At 47.0% G+C, this 21,809-nt stretch overlaps 1 protein-coding gene across 3 annotated transcripts in view; it reads right to left on the bottom strand.

The window, feature by feature from the left end:
• Nucleotides 1-314: 314 nt before the first annotated feature.
• Nucleotides 315-21,809, bottom strand: part of CTCF (CCCTC-binding factor) — a 58,175-nt gene continuing 36,680 nt past the window's right edge. For 2 of the 3 annotated variants that reach the window (XM_075940681.1, XM_075940682.1), the window contains exons 2-11: nucleotides 14,770-15,562; nucleotides 13,789-13,959; nucleotides 13,034-13,167; nucleotides 11,722-11,842; nucleotides 10,379-10,528; nucleotides 8,877-9,037; nucleotides 7,921-8,103; nucleotides 7,447-7,582; nucleotides 3,502-3,666; nucleotides 315-1,871 (exon numbers count right to left, since the gene is read on the bottom strand). In XM_075940681.1, the coding sequence (XP_075796796.1) occupies nucleotides 1,690-1,871; nucleotides 3,502-3,666; nucleotides 7,447-7,582; nucleotides 7,921-8,103; nucleotides 8,877-9,037; nucleotides 10,379-10,528; nucleotides 11,722-11,842; nucleotides 13,034-13,167; nucleotides 13,789-13,959; nucleotides 14,770-15,550 (2,184 nt within the window). In that variant the 5' untranslated portion in view covers nucleotides 15,551-15,562 and the 3' untranslated portion in view covers nucleotides 315-1,689. Of the gene's footprint in view, nucleotides 1,872-3,501; nucleotides 3,667-7,446; nucleotides 7,583-7,920; nucleotides 8,104-8,876; nucleotides 9,038-10,378; nucleotides 10,529-11,721; nucleotides 11,843-13,033; nucleotides 13,168-13,788; nucleotides 13,960-14,769; nucleotides 15,563-19,323; nucleotides 21,250-21,809 lie in introns of those variants that run through there. The other variant, XM_075940680.1, reaches the window with a different exon arrangement.

The raw sequence follows: 21,809 nt of genomic DNA, 5'->3' as shown, positions 1-21,809 counted from the left end.
CGTAAACCACGGCCTAGCAATCTAACGGCAGCTCCCGGACGAGGAGCCCACGAGCCAAGTCCCCAGCGAGCTGCGCTCGTGCGCTCGGATGCAGCGGACGGTCAGCATTCCACACAGCAGTGCTTTCTGGCAGCGTTGAACATTCACGGACTTAGAAAGGTCTCCTGCACGCTGTCCCAGGCCCAGGGTTCCAGACTGCTCAGCGGCCTTGCGGAGAGAGGAGCCTTTTCTGCGGAGGCAGTCACCTGCTCAGAAACTTGCCTTCAGGATGAAGAGTTGACCAATACAAAGAAAGCAGCCAGTGAGCACACATGTTAATCCATTATTATTTATTAGCTGTACAGCAGTATATTCTCCTTCCCAGCTTTCAAACCCCATTACATATTTTATAACAGTTTTTTCTCATGTTGGTTTTCTAAAATAATGAAAAATATCACACAGTACAGCTAAGTACAAAAAATGCATCAACCTAGAGTCTGATAGCTAACTGATAGCTCTTTTAAAAGCAATACATAGAAGAAAAATTTGTTTGAAATCAGCAAGACTGAGGCTCTATAAAAAGCTTACATATTTAAACATGTGACAGTTCATATACAGGCATCATTTGTATTTCACATTATTCCTTTGTTGCCTTTTTATTAGAGATCCAAAATGGTATAATTACTGACCTAGTAAAATTTCCTGGCCCAGGATTCCAGGGCTGCAGTGATCCACTTACAAATCACCACTTCTGGCTTAACATAGGATTCATCAACACAAAATACAACTACAAAGTAGAGCAAAGAATATGTAGCTGTGAAGTCATAACTGAAAAGAAGGTTAATGATACGTGTTTTCACTGCCAGTTCCATGTGCTTGGACACCTGATTTCATGGGCGGGCTTCCGTTGTTTTGCAACCATAGTCTGGGTACCTCTCTCTTCTACATGATTGGTTATCAACAGCTCTTCCGACATTTACACTCCACCAAATCTCGTCACTTAATCAGCAAGTAATTAAAACACTGGGGGTTTCTTAATCTGCATTTTTCATACCTCTTAATTAATGGAAAAAGATTAAAATGTAAAAAAAAAAAAAAGTTATTTACAAGCTTGACCATTACAGAGTTGCTTTGCCCAGAGCAGAGCATGAAGACAGAAACCAGTTGGAGCATGCCAAAACTGCCGTGTGTGGCCAGCTTGGTGAACCAGAACTAGTCAGTGGGGCAAAGCAAAACCAAAAGCATTTTAAAAGTCTAGCCCCCTCCCAAGTCTGCATTGACAGTTAAAAACACTACTGGGAGAAGGCGACTGGAGGACTTTGGGAACTTGAAGGGCAAGTCCAGAGTGGTGTACCACAAACTCTAGTCAGAGCTTCCGTTTCTCCACTTGTGTGTATTAAAACTTGTTACATGTAAACACTGTCCTTGGACCATCATTACAACGCAGCGAATTGAGCATCCCACAGGAAACGCTCAGACTCCAAATCAGATCCTAATGCTCCATGATCCTGTAACGCTAACATAAAACAGCAAGTTCTAGGCCAATCACATTCTAACATCATTGTGAAGTTGTATTTCCCAGGGTGTTTGGTAAAATGGTCTAAAATGATGCATTTCCCAAAGCCAAGAAAAAGGTAAAAGGAAAAATAGATTTGAGCCATTGAAACACAGCCCAGGCCAGTTCAGTCAGCACGCTCGGCCTTTCCTCCATCACCGGTCCATCATGCTTAGAATCATCTCCGGAGTGAGGTCTCCGTTGGGAGCTTCCACTGCGGCAGGCTGAGCTTCCTCCTCTTCCCCCACCGTTTCTGCGTCGGGTTCTTTCTTTACTTCCACTATAATGTTTTCAATTGCACCAGTGTTCTGGTCTTCAACCTGAATGATTGCTGCAGCTAGGAAGGGGGAAGAGAGCGATCAGAGCACCGATCTCACAGGTGGGGGGTAACAGACACTTTTCTACCAAGCTGGGCAGTGTCTTACTGAGCTGAAGACAGAAGATTTACCATGGGTTTGTTCAGCAATGCAGCCCTGGTTTACCCAGACTACCCAGGGCCCCAGCATCTCAGCAGCATGTGTGCTGCCAGACTGCAGGGCCTCACTGCTGCAGTGCCACTTGGATGAGGCCCCCAATGGCTAGCAGAATCAGGGCCAGCCCAGGCTTCGGCAGTGCTCAGGTGGACTCCCCACAGCAGTGGCGTGAGAAGGGAGGGGAATCGGGAAAGGAGTTCAGCCTCTCCATGCCTGACCTCAAGGCACGTGCTCCTCAGGAGGGGGGAGGGAGGGCGGGAAGGAGAAGAGAGGAGACCTCCATCTCCAAGGCCCCTACACAGCTTCCCTGCAGCAGCCATGCTGCCAGCACACGCATCTGCAGGCCACCAAGCACTGGGGCAACACAACCTGCCCTATTTCCTAGCAGAGTAGCAAAGCCACATTGATCCCATGGGGGTTCATGACTCAACCCTGCCAAGCGCCACCTGGCACAACGCTGCTTTGCAGAGGCCCAGAGACGTGGAGATGGACAGACAGACAGGCCACGAGAACGTGGAAGGGCAGCAGGCGGCAACCACTCCTTCAAAGGGGCAGATTCACTCTGACAGGAGAGTTTTTCCAGGACCCCGTACAAGCCTCCCGTTGGGCATGTAACCCCTCTGGGCAAGGGCCATGCCCGCCTGGAGGCGCTCACAGCTCTATCAATGAACAGTGCACTGAACGCGCATGCCCGGGCTGGTTAATAGCCCTGACTAGCCTCCCTTCGCCAGAGCACCTGAAAACACGTCACAAAGATGGGCAGCACCCTCCCATTCTCCTCCCCTCCTCTGAGCAGCCCCGGGTGGATAAGCTCTGTTAGGGTCTGTCAGGAAATGCCGGCACCAAAGGGAGTCCCACAGGCAGGGCCCCAGTAAAAGGGTAGAGAGGCCATCAGCAGATTTTAAAAGGACTCAGCTCCACGGTAAGGGCTTTCCCTTCACCCTCCCGTGGCTCAGGCCGTGCAGACAGAAGCAGAAGGCCAGAGTCCCAAGTGCAGGCAATGCCATGTCAGCTGTTAATCCAGTAGGCATATCCACTGCCCCCAAGCTGCAGAGCCTTACCAGTGCCCCCGTCCCTGACATGCCTGGCCTTGGCCCCACCTGTTACAATTTATGATCATGTTTCATTCTGGAGGGTCTTTAGTGCTACCTCTCATGCCATGGGAGGGGTGAGGAGGGAGGTGGCACTTTGACCAGGGCCTGGCATCTCTTTGGCTCTCTCTTTTATACCCTCTTGCAGCTCCCTTGCCACGCCTGACCGGTTGATTAACCTGTCTCGGAACCGCTCTCTCTCCAGCCCAGCTGTGTGTGAGCAAATGCAACACAGAGTCTTTGTTCGCACACATTGTAACACAAAAGCCAAGCAGACAAACGAGACCCACAGGTGTATCCCAAGCGAACAGGTAGGCCCCATGCTGCATCATCATAGCTAACGCTCCTAACACTCCATTTGAGAGGAACAGAAACCCTCCAGTGGTGCCCAGAGGTAACTTACGCTGGGGTTGTTTTGGTTGGTTGGCTTTGCCTGGCGGCCTTCCTCTTCGTTTCTTAGCAGGAGGTGGTGTGGGAGCCACTGGCTCTACTTCCGGTTCAGCCTCAATTTCTACTGCTGTCTCCTCCTCATCTTCATTGTCATCCAGATCTGGTTCAGCATTTTCCTCTATAGAAAAGAAAACCAGATAAATCTTCAGTTTAGGCAGGGACAAAACACCAGCGCTAGCATCCTACAAGGAGTAGGAACCACCCCGTCTTCAGTCTGAGCTGGTCTCAAAGGAAGGCAGTGAAGGAAAGTGATCCTGCTACCAACAAGCAATTCGTCAGAGGGATTTTCAATCCTGGGCTATTCACCTTCGAAGGCTAGGAAAGGGGAACATGGCCCTACAGCCAGTGCCGGTATTACCCGTATCATTGTGAAACATTTTACAGTGTGAAGGGAAGAAAGGAGCAGCCCGTCTGGGACCGATTCAATTGCCAGGAGATGTCACGGGACTCCTTAGTGCACAGCGGGGGCTGGGAGAGGCTGTCACCTCGCCATCTCTGGCTCAGGAGGGGTTATCCAGCGCAGTGTAGTCTCAGGGGTTCAGACCAGTCTGACGTGACTCCTGATGGTGCCATCTTTTGGGATGCTCCTCCAGCCTGGCAAATCTCACTACCAGGAAGTGATTTTACTTTTCTTGGAAAAGCTAATGGAACATCTGAGTTCTGTCCCACGGGAGCACCCTAACCAACCCTACCTCCCCCTGCAGGGCCTCTGTTCAGAAGCTTGCCTTACAAAATGTGGTCACCCCCTTTTAGCCCCTGAAACTCCCCCGGTCGTTCCATCCTACTGGGCAGAGTTGAAGGGAATAAGCTTCAGGAAAAAACGTGGTGAGAGGTTGTGTGGAGGGCAAAGCGGCTGCCACCAACCTCTACATAAGAGCCTTCAGCCTGCAGAAGAATATACCCAGCCTTTAGCATGTGTGGAAACAGGGATACAGCAAGTGGAGAAGCCATCCTAAGCCAACTATGGGCTTAAAGAGCCCCCCTCCCTAGTCAGAAGGGTCCCGTATCAGCCTGGTCCAGCACAAACACTAGCCTGGCTGTGCAACGACGGCTAGTGGGGAGGACAGAATTCCTCCACAAAGCTCGCAGTGACTTGTCTGGCTCCGCAGAGGGGTGGGGCAGGGCTAATGCACAGATACCTAGGGTCAGTGTGCTCCTTTCCATGACGTTTTTGAATGGGAAGGGAAAATATAACCCTCAATCCACTGTGCCTGGCTGTGTCTGTACTAGGGATATGCAAGTGTAACCGCGTACACTGGGCTCATCAGTTCACGTTCATGGCTATACACACCCTCTCAGTACACATGAGGAGCTGGCTCCCTGCACTCACCAGCTGGAGAGCGGCCCTGCGCTGCTGACTCTGTATCAGAGGCAGCAGTGCAGGTGGGCAAGTGGGAACTGGTACGTGCTAGGAGCCAGCTTAAAAGCCAGCTTCCTGCGCACACCAGCTCCCAGGGAGCCAAGTGCCGCCTCATTTGTAACCACTGGAAATGTCAGTGGTTACACCATTACTTAATTATATGCATTTTAACAGCCACAGTCTGGACTACTTCTACACTGGTGTGCTTCTGGAGCGCAATACACTCTGTGTATGTACACCACAATCCCAGCCACACTGGGATGAGTGGAGCTGCTATTTTCCTGGTCACACCGTGGCAGTCTGCAGCCCCAGGAGTACTCACATTGCACAATTGTGTTTTGCTGGGCTGTTCATTCCCACCACATTCCCACTGTCCAAATATGCTGTGGTGCTTTACCCCAGGGTTATCAGAGTCCCCACTGTAATCCAGGAGGGAGAGAGACACTAGAACAATTAAATAAATGTATCCACTTGATTCCATCAAAGCTTTCCTGGCAATGATGGTGTGTTACCAGTGCAGGTTTAAGTAACAGTCTTTATGCAGCATCAATTTCATTCTGGGTGACCTAACGCCTAGCCCAGCTTACACAGAGGCATTTCACATTAGCATATTACCTCAGCGCTCAGACTCCTTGGGAAGTCCATTGGCCAGGAAGTCTTTCCAGCCCCTTGTGAAGCCTCTAAGGTCTTTGGCACATAAGTAGTCTTGGTACAGCCATCACTCTTCAAGCAGAGATTTTTGGCCAGCCTACCCCACCCAGCTCCGTCCAAACCTGGAGTGTGTGCACTATGGGCAAAACACAATTCTGTACACAGCTGACAGTTTCTATCACAAGACTTCTTTTGCTGTAGTCTCTTCTCTTTGCCCCTAAGGCGTAACTTGTCTTGAAAGGACTGGTGTTACTATGGGGCTTTGCTCAGTAAGCCCCAAGTCCTGGCTCTTGGATGCCAGTGTGCAGTGAGCGCACAGAATGCTCCCCACCAAGAGAGACAGAAAGAGGTGGTAGAGTCCACTACCATCAACCTCTTGCAACCCTACTCTTCAGTTCACCTGAACAGCCAGGAAAAACAACCCTGAACTGCCTTCTCCCTGGCTTGTAGCTGGGCTTCTCCTTCAGAACATTTCTCCTTTCCCTATAGGAGTTCAATGGACTTCTGTGACTCCATGGCCAATTTATCAAACAGTTACACAAAGCCAGGGTCATCTGGGACTTTGCATGGTGGAGTGGGTGTGTGCACACATTGTATAACAGCAGTTCAACCCTGGAGCCCAGCACATACACAAAGGTGCCAATTTATTTAACAGTTGGAAGCCACAGGTCCCGGGTAACGTAGAAGGCAGAAAGAGAAGAGCCTTTTTCAACTAGTCACGGTCCTGGGAGAAGACAGGGATGACCACACATGCCCTATTTCCGTAACAGAAGCAACCCTCTCTGCACTAGTGTGCATGCCACCCAGCCTAACCTGTTCGCTTGCCAGCTGGCTCCCAACAATCTAGGGGTCAGAGGCAGCTTGCATAGTATGTAAGCTCTCAATTGGTCAGAACCAAGGAATTGGGAATGCATAAAATACTCTTCCAGCACAAAGATTTTGCTATGCCATGAAGGAAGCAAATAAATTCTCAAGCAAGAAGTGAATGGCTGGAGTACTGGTCTAGCATTCGTAAGACCTGCATTCTATTTGTGGCTTGACCACTGATCTTTGGGGTATTATCCTTGGATATGTTATTTCCCCTCTCTGGGGCTCTGCTTTTCCTCATCTGTCCTGTGCCAGGCATCGGGAGGCCCTGACGCCTTCAGGTGCTACAGCAGTACAAATAAATAATACAATGAAGTACAGATATTTCAACTGATTCAGAACATTGGAAGGTGCTACTTATTTTAAAACAACTACACTTACAATGCTGAACTCGGGTTCTATGGAATCTCAACTCTGACTAGCAATCCCATCCTTTGTCCACCTGAAACCACCTTCCTTCCAGTCACTGCACGCCAGTTCCAATAGCCACAAGCCCTCACCGCATCTACTGTGAAGAGAAATTAAGAACCACTGTCTACTAGCACAGACTCTCCTGGTCATCCAACGGTGCACAGCTCGCCCTTATTCACCACAGAACACCCACCTCATCTAAGACTCCACCAGAAGCCAGAAAAACCCACTCGCTACATCCTGTAACTAGAAGCCTCCCTGGCTACCTCATTCAGCCCCACCCAGCAACAGCACTTCCCGTCAAAAGCTCCCTGAGCTGCATCTTTGTGCCATCCACTCCCCGTACTGGGAACAGACAGCCATTTCACAATGGCTGGCGCATGCTGAGACACACGTCGGCCAGAGCCCATTGGCAGTGGTGGCAGGAGACCAAGTTGTTGTATTTGGGCGTACGCTCACACAACACAGCATTCTAGGCGAAATGAAATGCACAGGCAGTAACTATGTAGAGGCTCAGAGAGGAAGGTACCATTAGGAAATGGAAGATTTACTGCAAGCTCACAAAAAAGGCCTGGTACATTTAACCATTTCGTTATGCAGGGCTCTTACCACTATCAGAGGAGTCTTCTTTTTTTGAACGCATCTTTCTTTTTCTCCCACGTTTTCCCTTCTTAGGCTCCCCTCCATTCTCTCCTTCTACCCCATCTGGGCCAGAGCAGTTGTCTGCATGTCTAGCCATGGTGTTCTAATCAGGGAAAGGAAAATAAACACTGAAATCAAAAGCAGGTAGCAGGCCTGTGGTTACAAGCCAGGCTGTGCTTCAGCTAGAGAAATAAGCCAATAAACAAATCCCCACTTAAGCAGAATCCAGAGGAGCCAGACGTTGTGTGAACATTGGTTTATTATGAGTTTTGTCATGGGCTGTCTTCAGTTTGGCTAGAGGGTTACTGCTGCAAAGAATACGCTAACCAAGGGCGAGCTCGGTCCAGCTTCCCTACTCAAACACATGCTTATAGCTTCCTGTTCTACGGAACAGCATCCCACCCTTACAGAGATCAATTCCAAGTGTGTCTGCTCGCTTACCCTGCGAGTGAACGTTTTCCCACACTTCGAACAGACAAAGGCAGCAGGGACAAAGTTGGGGTCATGGTAACGTTTGAAGTGCATATCGAGGAGCTGTTTCTGACGGAAGGTTTTATCACAATGGCTACAGGCGTAAGGCTTTTCTCCGGTATGGGTACGTTTGTGCATGATCATATGCCGCTCCTGTCATTGAGAGAGACCCAGTCAGAAGAGTAAGCAGAACACAGAGCTGTGATGAACATGAACTCAGACATCCGAACACAAAAGGGTAGCGGCTGTCATCACTAGGGGAAGAGCTCTCCAATATTTCACTGAGAGCAGAATCTGACAGGAGAAGAGGACAGTCCTTCAGCTGAAGTGGGACATCTCCCTCCATGCTACATTCAGCTTCCTAACTGCAGTCTCTTTCCTCTATGCCAGTCAATACTCCAGTGAAATGACAGACATATCCCATTCCAGGTCTTCTTTAGAAGGTAACTTCTGTAGAGACCTTAGCTGGAAGGCGAAGGGCAGAGTAAAGGCACTACACTTTCCTGTATCAGTGCTTAACAAACTAAGGGTGCAACACAAGTTGTGTATCTTATTTAGATTCTGTTTTGAAATAGCTTATTTTAAAATGTGGTGCATCTACACAGCGCCCAATTACAAAACACACTATTCTGAGACATCCCGTAACCCTTGTGGAACAAGGGTTACAGGGATGCCAAAACAGCGCCCCTGTTATTTTGAAAAACATTTCAAAATAATGGGCAGCTTGTTAAGACGAGGGGTAGTAGTACCTCCGGTAGCCTGAAATAGCTGCGCTGTGTAGAGGCACCCTAAAAGAGGCGGCATCTAGTTTGATCAGCTCTAAGATTAGTTGTTTCCTTCTTGAATGGCTGGCTGAGAATGCTGCTGTGGATGGTCACAAAGGCTGTGTGAACAGCCAAGCTCTCTGGAATCACTGCTAGGCTTACCTGTCTGCAGGCGTAATCACACTGGTCACACTTGAAGCGCTTCTCATTCTTGTGAGATTTCTGATGCTGGATGAGAGCGTATCGCTCGTGGAATACAGCATCACAGTAACGACACTTCTTGCCCTGCTCAATGTAGGAATGCTGCTTTCTCAAATGAACACCTAAGAGCACAAGAAACAAACTCTTAGAATTTTTTCCCTACAAGGAAAGCAATCTGGTAAAGATAAATATTCTCTTAACTATCCTCTTGGATGCTCCCTTATTTAACCTGTTTGGAAGCCAAAATCCTGGGCCCTATTCACACGTTGACATTTCAATAACAGCACCTTGCTACACAATTAGGATTTTCTCTCTCAAATCTCTGTTTTCCTGTTTCCCAAAAAGGAAGTTTATTTCCATCCCCAAACCAAATGTACATAAACTACACTAGCTGGAAATGCACCTGAGAGCTAATAGCTCATTAATAAGCTAATTCAAATATCTGATTTATTAAACCACAAAACTAGGGATGGTCTAAACTCTAGAGGTACTGGGTCCTGCCATGAGGGCAGGGGACTGGACTCAATGACTTCTCGAGGTCCCTTCTAGCTCTAGTGTTCTATGATTCTATTTCCCCATGAAGAATAGGAGTTAAAACACAAGGCAGACAGATTCTTGGGTGTGACAAAATGAGCAAGGCGAAATAGGGAGAATATCAGGCTAGAGTTTAGGGTTAGTGGTTTCTTCGCTTTGTGGGTTTCCATTTACCTTGGAAGAAAGTAAAAAACCCATTTACAATTGTAAAACTGAGAAGAATAGATTCTACAAGTCAAAGTGGGGGTGCCAGGTACCCAACCATGCTGTGCCAGGCTTCACCACAGCACTACTATCAACTCCCTACCTTGTGACAATAGCAGTTTATAAAACAGACCCCGACAGACGTAAGGGAGCTGCACCGCTGTGATTCAACAAGACTTTGTTATCCTGGTCAGAACCCCACCCAGTGTTCAATGATTAGCACAAATAATTTAACGTGTGGGGGTTTTTTCCTATGAAAAAACAGCAGAGGGATTGCTGCCCTGAAGAAAGTCCATGTCATTGCTCTACATTTAGTTTAGGATAGCATATTTTAAACACTGAGCCAGTCTCATACCCTAAGATAGGCAGGAAGAGCAAATTTTGTGAAGCCAGCAAGCAACAGTCTTATGTTGGCTCAGTGAGTGCATGTCTATGAGCACCATAAGGGCAGCCTGCTTTGTACTCTTGGTAAGTGTGCTGCCGCACTGGAATAGCATGAGAAGCAGTCAATACTTTTCACAGTAAGGGGTCGCTATTATAAATCAACAAATTACCGTCCAGCACCACTCAGATCAGTAAGCACCATATTTTGCACCACTCATAAGAGCCTACAGCCTATGCAATTTCATCCATATTAATCCCTATCTTGTGAAGCTCTCCCTCAACTTTGAGCAGACCAGAGTTTTCCAAAGACATTTTTCATCACAAGGATAAGGAGTACTTACCTAAGTCGCTCTTTCTTGCTATGACTGTGTCACAGTGTGGGCAGTGAAATTTGGCCACATTCTCCGTGTGCTTCTGTAAAATGTGCATTTTCATGGTGCCACTCTGGGTGAAGCGAGCATGACAGATGTAACATTCATACGGCTTCTCTCCTTTAGTAGGGGAAGGAAAGAGTAATTAGTGCATGAAGTTAGTTTTATTAACCAGGCTAGTGTAATTAAAAACATACCTGAATGGGAAGGAACAGTCAAAAAGTGGCTTTGGTGGCACAGAAAAGGCTAGAGGAGGTTAGGGAAGTCTCAGTCCCTATTGTACCCATATCACAAGGTCATTCATGCCAATCAGCCCAGCCTTGCTGAGGAGTTAGGGACAGTAAGGGTATGTCTACACTACCCCGCTAGTTCAAACTAGCGGGGTAATGTATGCATACCGCACTTGCTAATGAAGCCCGGGATTTGAATTTCCCGGGCTTCATTAGCATAAGCGGGGAGCCGCCATTTTTAAATCCCCGCTGCTTCGAACCCCGTGTAGCGCGGCTACACGGGGCTCGAACTAGGTAGTTCGGACTAGGGTCCTATTCCAAACTACCGTTACTCCTCGTGAAACGAGGAGTACCGGTAGTTCGGAATAGGCACCCTAGTCCGAACTACCTAGTTCGAGCCCCGTGTAGCCGCGCTACACGGGGTTCGAAGCAGCGGGGATTTAAAAATGGCGGCTCCCCGCTTATGCTAATGAAGCCCGGGAAATTCAAATCCCGGGCTTCATTAGCAAGTGCGGTATGCATACATTACCCTCCTAGTTCGAACTAGGAGGGTAGTGTAGACATACCCCAAGAGTTTTGTGAAGAGCTCAAGTGCTACATGCAAAGACCTGACACACACTATCCAGTTTTTACTTTCCCAAGAGCCAATATCTCCCCCCAAAAAACCCATTGTGAAAAACATTGTTCTTCGCACCTTAGCAGCAAGATCAGTATTGTACTAGTGTTTGGTGTCAGTTATCTATGTGATTTTCACAAACACTAAACAAGCGTGACCCTGAATCTGTGCAAAGATTGACACTGGGGCAACCACTCACATGCAGACATTTACCCCTCTATTTTATGGTATGCCTGTATTCTAGGGCTCTCATGCTGATAAACATATTTTTAGTTTTCAGTGACAACACTGAAGATAGGCTCTCTTAAGCAAACCCCTCCTGGCTTGCCGAATTTACACCTTTTTTGCTTAAACATGAAGTCTTTCATTTTGCCTACATCCTGGTGACAGGTGTGGTGAGGGCTAGTGCATATTAAGCACCCCATGTGGAGCACCGGCAGCACAGTAACAAAGCATGGAGTCAATACCAGAGTGGGTCCTCATGTGCCGCTTCAGTTTGTAAGTATCCCTGCTGGCATAACTGCACAAGCTGCACTGGAATGGGCGCTCTCCGGTGTGAGAGCGAATGTGGCGTTTCAACTTGCTGACCTGAAAGCCAAGAACAGACTGGCGTTAGCACAGACGAGGACGACAGCCCCGTTTAGAACAAGCCAAGAAAGGCTTCTCGGATTACCCAAAAGATTCAAGCGTGTGTTACGAGTCAGTCTAGATGTGAAATGGAATAGGCCTAGCTAGAGAGCATATGGATGCCCAGAAACATGAGCAGGTAAGTGAACAACTTGGAGACAGCACAGAAGATGACAGGCAAAGCCTGGATAATCTGTGACCCTGAAGGGAGCCTACAGAGGGGGCTTGTGGCGCTGGGTAACGAGGGGTGGGGCTGCGAGGAAAGAATCTCTTTGGCATGGTTCTTCCTGTGTTCAAAGAAACAGAACTCTGTGAACTCCTTGTCAAACACGAAAATACAGGCTCGGCATGATTTCCTCCACCTAACCAGAGCACCCCCAACACCCTGGACTTGGCTAACCACTCAAGTCAAAAGGGGTAACTACAATGAGACTGGGATACCCACCCTAATTACTTCCTGTACCATCTCAACTTATCGCTGCATGTCCCACTCCTATCAACCATGCTGAATCTTAGCTTGCATAAGCCGCCTCTCCGTGCTACCCAGCATGGGTGATTTCTTTTGAAAGTTGCATTTATTTTAAAAAACTCTCCTTCAGCTTCAGTGCGGATTAGAAAAGGAGGAGAAGTACATTCCAGTAAGCCATCTCCCAGTCAGCTTTTCAATCATTTTGAACAAGAACTACTCTTGGAGAAGAGACACGATCCTTCCCCCCGCGTCCTCCCAAAAAAGACTAATTTTGACAGCAGATGGCCATTTTTAGCAAGCAAGTGCACGGTACAAGACTGAGAGCACATTTTTAAACTCTGACAGTGTTACCAACCTTAAAGTAAATTTATCTCAAGATGTTGTTGTGTTCTAACCCGTCACAGTAAACTGTGACTAATTATACCACAATTATTACCTGCTACACTGGAGTTACTCTGAATGTTGGATTTATTGTTCATAAAACTCTGCTATTGGATCCCTAAAGGGTAATGAAAAATCTCTAGGCTTTTTGTGCACATTCCACTAGACTTTATTTACAACATTGCTACTCAAAGACACTTAAGCGCCTGTAAATAAAATGTTTTAATGCAAAGTGCTGACACAGACCCTTGCATGTAGGGCATGAATGGCTGGTTCTGTTGTCAAGATTAACCCAAACATACCTCTACACTAGCATAGTCGCACATTGAACATTTGAATGGTTTCTCGTGGGTATGTTTGTAACGGCGATGCCGAACCAACTCTCCACTGGTCACAAAGGCCATGTCGCAGTCTGGGCACTTGTGAGGGCGTGTACCTACATGTGCATAGCCAGAAAGGAGGGGGAAATACAAAAGCTGAGTGATAAGCCAACAAAACACAAAATATGCTCGCTTTACCTTTATAAATTAGAAACTCTGGATTTATTAACTAAAAAACCTGAGACCTGTGGTACAGATACCGTGCACAAGAACTGAAAAGTCACTACTTTGTAAACTAGCCATCAGATTTCTAGAGTTATAATTTGAGGATGATCAAAAGGATGTAGTTAGCTAAATGAAACACTATATAGATAGATACATGAAACACTGCATTGTCTTCTGTTCCTACGGGTATTCTTAGAACCCGATCATTTCATGAAGTATCTATGTATACAAGAAATTGGGAACATGGAATCATTTCCCCCTTCCACTCCCTTTGTTGTGAGCGGTGGCTTAATTTTGGTTCTCGTTCCCACTATCGCCATTGGACAGGTACTTGAAGAAGCCTCTAATAAAATTATGTCATTCATTTCTATTTTCCCTCCTCTCCTATATACGCTTTAAACAAAATTTGTATTGATTCCCTGTACACACTTCTCTTGCGGGGAGGGCCATATGGGAAGTGCAATATACCACTGTCATTACCGATCATACAGCATTACCTCTGTGTACACTACCTGTGTGAGTGTTGAGGTGGTTCCTCAGCAGCGTGACTGTCCGGAAAGCTCTGCCACAGAGATGGCACTTGTGTGGTCTCTCATCAGTGTGACTCTTCATGTGCCGGTCCAAGTTAGAGCGACGCGGGCAGGTATAACTGCACAGCTCGCACTGGAATGTCTTCTTCACACCTGATCACAAAGCAGTCCAGTGTTACATGAATCAGCCAGCTACGCCACTGCAAGTTCAAGACTGCTCTCGTCTCTCCTGGCTCTGGGAAACTATTGCATGGAAAGTAACCGTGCGCAGCTAGGAACATAAAATCCCATTCAACTGGTTATGCCATTAAACAGGACATTTAACTGGTTAACCAATTGATGTGGGGGGTGCTCCAGAACAACTGGGCTAGAGCAACCTCCCCTTTGCCCAGCTGGGCTAGAGCAGCTTCCCTAGGCCCACTGCAGATAGGGACTGCTCTGGACACCTGGAGCAGCCCCTGCTTATGACATGCTGGGCCTGCCACAGACAGGGGCTGGAGCAACCCCCTGCCCACGTTGGGTGGGCAGCTGCTCCAGCCCCCACTAGTTAACTGGAACCGTTAAGCATCATCCGTTAAGGGTGATGCTTTCCGGTTAATCTTTCACATCCCTATGTGCAACTAAATCTGAGCAAAACACTAACATCTCAAACAAATATCTACATGAGCCAGTGATACGCAGTAAAAATAGAATCCTTTCAAGTCTAGCTCTACAGCAGCAACACGTTGTAGCTTCATAGTCAAAGCAAAGTAAATGGCTATGTAGCACACATACAGAAGAGGGAAGTTTCCTCTGAAAATGGAAGAACAGCGAGCTTTTACTTCTGGCCGTAATTAACGACAGAACATTTTTACTCCCGATACAATCTCGCTCCATTTATTGTCATTTCTTTTTCAGCCCTTTCATGAGCTCCACAGTGACACAAATGTTTTAAAGAGTGCTACTTAAGAATAGTGAATGTACCTTTCTTTTTGATTTTTGTTGGTTTAGGGGGCTTCATGTTGCCCACCACCTTTTCCGCATTAACCTCAGACAGCAAACCCTCCTGCTGCTCCTCTTCAAAGTCGTACACGGACACATCCACATCTTTGCCTTCTTCTGTGTAGCGGAGCTTACTCTTTTTGGTTTTCTTTGTTTTTTTGGCTGGTGGCTGATAGTCTGGGTCTTTCTGCCAATTGGGATCTTCCTGTGGCTGCAGTTCACCTTGTTCTAGTGTCTCCACTTCACCATTTGCACCTACTTTCACTACCTGGAACCCTTCTGGCAAAGGAAGCGTGTGACAGATCATGGGCTCTCCCTCCTGCAGGCCTCCTTTAGAAACCTCATTTTCATAGGCTCCCTGAAGCTCTTCCACAGATGTGGTGGCTACAGGTACAGTCACTGGAACAGGTACTTGGACAAGCTGAAGCTCACCAAGATTGATAGGCTGTTCTTCCATATTAACAACTTGAAGTGTTATAATCTGTGTATCATCTACTGTAGCCTCGGCTTCCTGAGGCACTGTGCCTTCCATTACTTCCGTCTTCATTTGAAGCAACGTTGGATCCAGCTGCTCCATCATCACCATTTGCACGCCACCGCTGACCTCCTGCACCACTTCAGCTCCATCAGCTTGGTTTGGTGGCATATGGCACGCGTCCTCCTCCTGGCCACCTTCACGGCGTCTCTGATAGGTCTTTCTCTCTTTCCCCTTAATGAATGTTTCAGACTCTTCCCCAATAGCTTCGATTGCCTCGCCTTCCATTTTGTCTCCCTGCTGTAGAAACAAGAAAAGTATTTTATGGGTTCACTTCTATGACTGTTTGACAACAAGCAGTACAAACGGATGGGACTGAAGCTGAGATTAAAGACAAATGGTCAAACAAAAGGGATTTGTTACATTCACTGATACCCTAACGCGGACACCAAGCAGAACTTCAGATTCACATTCTACTGATCTACTGTTGGGAACATCACTTTAATACCAAAGTAATAACAGAGCACAACTTGAGGTGAGACAACTACTGTGCCAGTTTAAAGGGAAGGAAGGGATGGAAGAGGAAAGATTAAGAGATATGAATGTTCCCTACTTTGTAATTAAAAAAAAAAGTCTACAAATCCCAAAGGCAGGACGTACATTGCTCATAAAATATTACTTATGCTTCTCAGTCTCACTTTACACCATTGCCAGCAATATCACAAAGGCAATCTGAACTATTTATTTTTAAACACACAAGAAAATAAAATAGCAATACCAATATGGTTGGAGCTAACTTTTGTTATGAAACACTAGCATACATTGGCTTGGAAATTTCATTTGGTCCCAAAACTGCAATAATTATCTGTAAGACAAAAGGAACACGTTTCTACAAAATCTGAAGAAAGTGCAACCTGTATGAGAATTGCCCCAAATGAAGTCCGATTAATTCTCATTTCTTTGTCTCCCTCGAACTCACAAAAATTACTACTTTCCATGTTGCACAATCTCCATAAAATTCATAGGTAGTGATATTTAAAGAAAACAGATTATTTATTAACATTTGCAGTGGACAATTTGAGGCCCAACCTTGCCCCTGTTAGTATTAAGGTATGTTTTAGGTGCTGACTTTAGGGGAAGCAGGATCAGATATATATTGAGGTATGTTGCCCTCTACTGGCCAGCAGAAGCTTAGCAAACATAAGGATCCTTCTACAGCTAACATTTTCCTTTGGCCAAAGCAGCCTGCATTTTTGGAGCTGCAGGATTGGGGCAGATAATGGAAAGGGGGCTTGCTTTTTCTAAGCTTAAGGTTGCCAACAGAGTCATCACAGAAGGCTGATTTTGATTTCTCTTGTAACTAAAAAAACAGATATTTTCAAGCTTTCAAAATGTTTAGAACTAAACTTTGCTGACAATAAGAACATTTCAGAATTTTTAAAAGTAAGTGTCAATATGTAAATGGAGCTTCTTTCTGAAATGTGTGTGTAGTATTATTTATGATCCTGTTAAAAAAGTTCACTAGAAAACAAAAGCATGAAGCTCTGGCAGATTTTGACAATGGCTTGTGCACAAGGTAGATTCCAAGAGTAAAAATAGCATGGTTTTAAAGAAGTTATCACGATTGGAAACGAGATAAATCTCTGCCACAGTCAATGGAGAAAAATCCTGGTGAGTGACTATTTTCATCATCTCCCAGTGAACCAGCTGAAGCTCTCTTTTAGAAAAGAGAAAATAAAATTCCAGAACAAGGTAAAATGACAACTCCTCCTGTTTTCACCATTAAAATGGCCCCTCAGTCTTGAGAAAATGGGCGGATTCATTTTATAGATACAGAGAATCAACGTTTACATTCAATGTGAACCACTGGTAGAAACATATGCTGCTGGCTGTGGGTAGCTATGGGCGGCATTTGAATGGATGGCAACTAGGGATGTTAAGGACTAGTCAACTAGTTGACCATCCAATAAGCAAGTGCTTATTGGAGAGTCGACAGGATAGTCGACTAGTCGCTTTCCTCCCCCTTGCTGCCTCTATCAGAGAGAGGCAGCTGTGGGAGGGGTATTTCAAAGCAGCAGCACCACACAGCTGATCCCGGGCTCAGTATGGCACTGCCCCTTTTGAAACGCTGCAGCGGTGTTTTAAAAAGGTAGTGCTACATCGAGCCTATGGTAGGCTGGGGACTCCAGCTGATCCCAGGCTCCGTGGTGCGCTGCCTCTTTGAAACGTGGCAGCGCTGCCCTATCGACTAATCAAATAGCCAATGCAAAAATGCATCGACCATTCGATTAGTGAATTACCTGATACTTAGCTTTCAGGAAACACTGGTGCTGAGCACACTCAACTCCTATCTGACTTCAGTGGGAATTATTCAGCACCTCAGAATATCAGATCACTTAAACCCTTGCTCAAGTAGAATTTAAACTAACTTTAGATAGCCATTTTGAAAAAACATCAGTGTACACATGCGTATTTCGCACGCACACTGCTGCCTGCCTCTATTCACACCTCTGTATTGGATCGTCCCCTTCTTGAGTATATTGATTACTCTCTTGAAGCACTGTGTTGCTGTGACAATGTCCCAACCTAATGGTCTGCTGAAACTAGGGCTCACTTGCTGGCACGCAACTCATGCCATTGAGAATGTTTCTTGCAAGCAGAAGCTGCAGTCTGTAGGGGGCACTGACAGTTTGCTCCAGATACTCATCTACCTCTCTCTTTCCTAACACTAAACAGCTACTCGTACAGCGACGCACATGAACTAACATCTGGGGAAGATATGCGTACCTGATCCCCTGCAGGCTGCCAATGGGTATCAGAACAGAGCTTTTGTTTTTATCCGGCAGTGGAAGTGTGTGAACCTGGGCAAACTTGGTTTTCTAATCCAATCAATCTCAACCTTTTTTCTTTCTTTCTGAGGTAGGGATGTGAAGATTTAACCAGATAACTGGTGGGGATTGGACAGTTCCCTGCCAGCCACGGGCAGGAGGCTGCTCCAGCCCCACAGGGAGGCCGCTGCAGGCAGGGGTTGGACTAGCTTTGGGGCTGAAGCAGCCTAAGTCCACAGGTAGGGGCTGCTCTGACAGCGGCACCAGAGCAGCTGCTGCCTGTGTCAGGGGGAGAGGAGGGGAGCAGGCAGCGGCTGCTCTGTCCAGGCTGGAGTAGCCCCTGCCTGCAGCAGGCAGGGGGAGGCGCTCCAGGCCAGCAGTGAGTGTGGAGACTGCTCCCTTTTAATTGGTTAACCAGTATGTTTAACAATGTGTTTAACTGGATAACCATTTAAACGAGATTTACATTCCTATTCTGATGCCCCCCAACATGCTATACAAATCCCACAGCCCACACCAACTGGTTTTCTGCAAATCCAGTAGATTACCATTGCGGGCTGGTGTCAAGGGGCAACAGACAATACAACTGCCTGGGGCTTCGTGCTACTGGGTGTCCAGCAAAGCGCAGGGCTGAGTGGTGGGACTTGCGCTTCTGCTTTCTGTCCTGGGCCTAAGCCAGTCTAATGCCAGCCCTACTCCCTATTTTGGTGAATACCTGAAACCAGCTTGTGATCCCCTAGGGGACCGGGGCCCCTGGCTGAGAATCATAATTAGCCCGGGGATTTGGGTAGGGACACAGAAGGATAAGCGATACTGACAGACATCACTCTAGTGAGAGGAGTGAATGGAGCAAGGCAGCATGATAAGGAAGACGGGATAAGGATCAAAAGAAGAAACCGAATAAGGGCCCTAGGATTATAGTTAAACTGTTTGTGCTCAGAAGTTGCAGTCACTCTAACGCATTGGGGTAGAACACGTTTGCACAAAGTCCTATAAATCTGTATGTCCACAAGCTCCAGTAATGTATCACTGCATCTGTCAGCGGAAGCCACTTTTCCATCTGTACTTACTAATCAAGAAGGAAACCAAGACGCATGTATTTCTTCAGCTCCTTTTTCTTTACTACAAACATCACAGGCAGTCACTTATCTACCACCTCTTTTCAGGAAAGCAGCGGCTGAGAAATTGACTAAGGCAAAGTGTACACTACAAAATTAAGTCAATTTAAATTACCTCCATGTACAGCTGCAGCAGTAATTACATCGTTCTGCACATCCACACTATGCTTCTTGTGTCGATGGTGCACAGTCTCACTAGTAGCACTGACAGAGCAGTGCACCATGGGTAGCTATCCCACTGAACTCATCACCATCTAGCGCAGGGTTTGCAGTGCCTCATGGGGGCAAACAAGTTGTGCAGCACGACTGGAAACATGGTTTCAACATCCCACGAGGCAGTATTCTTCATCCCATAATTTTATCTGCTTCCTGTAATGTTTTGAGCTTCTTTTCAAATGTGCTGTTAATCTGCACGTCTGCCAACTCTGTGAGAAGCATGGATACTCCATAGCTCTGTACTACTGGGCGGGCATTGTGAGCACGCTGAGCCTGATCTGCAGTATTTGGAAAGCCACCAGAGGAGCCGGGCAGAACAAGATGATTCCTTGGAGGCTGCCTTGCTGTGGGACACAGAAGGAAACAATTTTCGGCTGTTCGCTTTCATGGAGCAGCTGCAGACAGTGGAGCCCTAATTCTGGTCCTGGGAAACAAGCATTGACTGATGGGATTACACTGTTATGTGGGTATGGGACAACCAGCAGTGGCTGCAGAACTTTTGAATGTGCAAGGCTATATCCCTGGAAGTCTGTGCAGAGCTCGACCCAGAACTTTGGCACAGTGACACCAAAATGAGAGTGGCATGGACAGTGGAGAAGCAAGAGGCAATGGCTGTGTGGAAGCTTGCAATGCCAGGTTGCTATTAGTCAGGAACTGGATTTGGGAAATCCATGCTGGGAGTTGCTGTGATGCAAGTATGCAGGGCATTAATCACATCCTATTGTGAAGGACCATGATTCTGGGCAACGTGCAGGACGTAGTGGATGGCTTTGCAGCAACACAGTTCCCAAACTGCAGTGGGGCAATAGATGGCAAACATATTCCTATTTTGGTACCAGACAACCCTGCCACAGAGAACAGCAACAGAAAGGGACACTGCTCTATGTCACTGCAAGTGCTGGTGGATCACCAGGAAAGTTATGCCAACGCAAGTGGAAGAGAGTCATGGAAAATACATGTAATTAAGAACACAGGTCTGTTCTGAAAGCGCCACTCAGGGACTTCATTTACAGATGAGAGGATAACCATTGTAGATGTTGAAATGCCAGCAGTGACCCTGGGAGACCCAGCCTCTCTTACTCCTATGGCTGATGAAGCTGTATGCTGGTCACCTCCACAGCAGCAAGAACTTCATCTACTCCTCCTCACAAGATTAGATCTCAGTGAAAAAAATCCCAAAGATTAGAGATGCCTGCCGTGCGCTTCACAATAGTTGTGAAGAAAAGGGGGAAAGTATCTGCTGAGGTTGAAAGCAGAAGTGAAACAGTTATCTGTTGATTTTGAGCAGACAGATACCAGGGCTATAAGAGAAGCCCACAGAGCTATATAGCTCAGGGAGGCCTGAAAGGCTGTCTTAATATTGAGCCATAGTAATGTGTGTTGCAGTGTGCTCTGTCTGAGGTTTTTTCCAGGTTCATACTGGAGTGCAAAGAGTGCTGTCTGGGTAGTAATAGCACACTGGAAATGCGCCTATTGCGATTTTCTCTGAATGAGGTCAGACCCAGCCTGCCTGCGATGTGAACTAAGGAAGAGGAATAACAATGTTTCTTCAGCTGGATTTGCACTGAGCCCACAGACTCCTCTCCCCACAGACCCAGGCAATCCACCATCTCCTGGGCACTCTGGGCAGAAGCATGTATAGCATATGGAGCAGCTGGGCAGGCATCAGGTGATCTCTCCATGCTGAGCAAACAGGAAATGGAATTTCAAAAATTTCCAGGGCTTTAAAAGGGAAGGGCATATACCTGTGTACCTGATTGCTGGACAGCAGTGTAGTCATGATGGGAAACTATGGGACGCCTTCTTGAGGCCAGATGTCCCATAATGCCTATCCTGACCCTGCACCCAGGTACAAAGGCATCTGCCCCTTCCTCTTTAATGTCTGTGAATTTTTGAAATTCCACATCCTGTTTTCTCAGCTTGGAGAGCTTACAGCACATCTTTCCAGCTGGCCATGGCAGCTCCAGGAGCTCCAGGCAGCAAATACTCTCCCACGTGGAGCACGCCTCAGTTGTTGGGTCTGCTGGCATGTGCAGTCTCAGCTCCTTTCCAGCTGTAGAAACTTTGATACCTACAAGCAGATTTCTCGTGGTTTCTTGGATATGGGCTATGAACGGGATGCACATCAGTGCCGTGTGAAGATAAAGGAGGTGAGGCAAACATACCCGAAGGCAAGGGAAGCAAACCATTACTCTGGTGCTGTACTGGCGACCTGCTGCTTCTATGTGGATCTGGACACCATCTTTGGTGGAGACCCCACCTTCACTGCCAAGAGACCTGTGAATACTTTGGAGGCGGTGGAAAGTGGACTCAACCATGAGGACGAAGTTGTGAATAAGGAGATCAAGCTGGATTATGATCTGGAGCACGTCAGGGCTGTCGGGC

This window comes from Pelodiscus sinensis, chromosome 12 (genome assembly GCF_049634645.1).
Source record: "Pelodiscus sinensis isolate JC-2024 chromosome 12, ASM4963464v1, whole genome shotgun sequence".
Lineage (NCBI taxonomy): Eukaryota > Metazoa > Chordata > Testudines > Trionychidae > Pelodiscus > Pelodiscus sinensis.
This window is presented reverse-complemented; position numbering and strand designations above follow the sequence as displayed.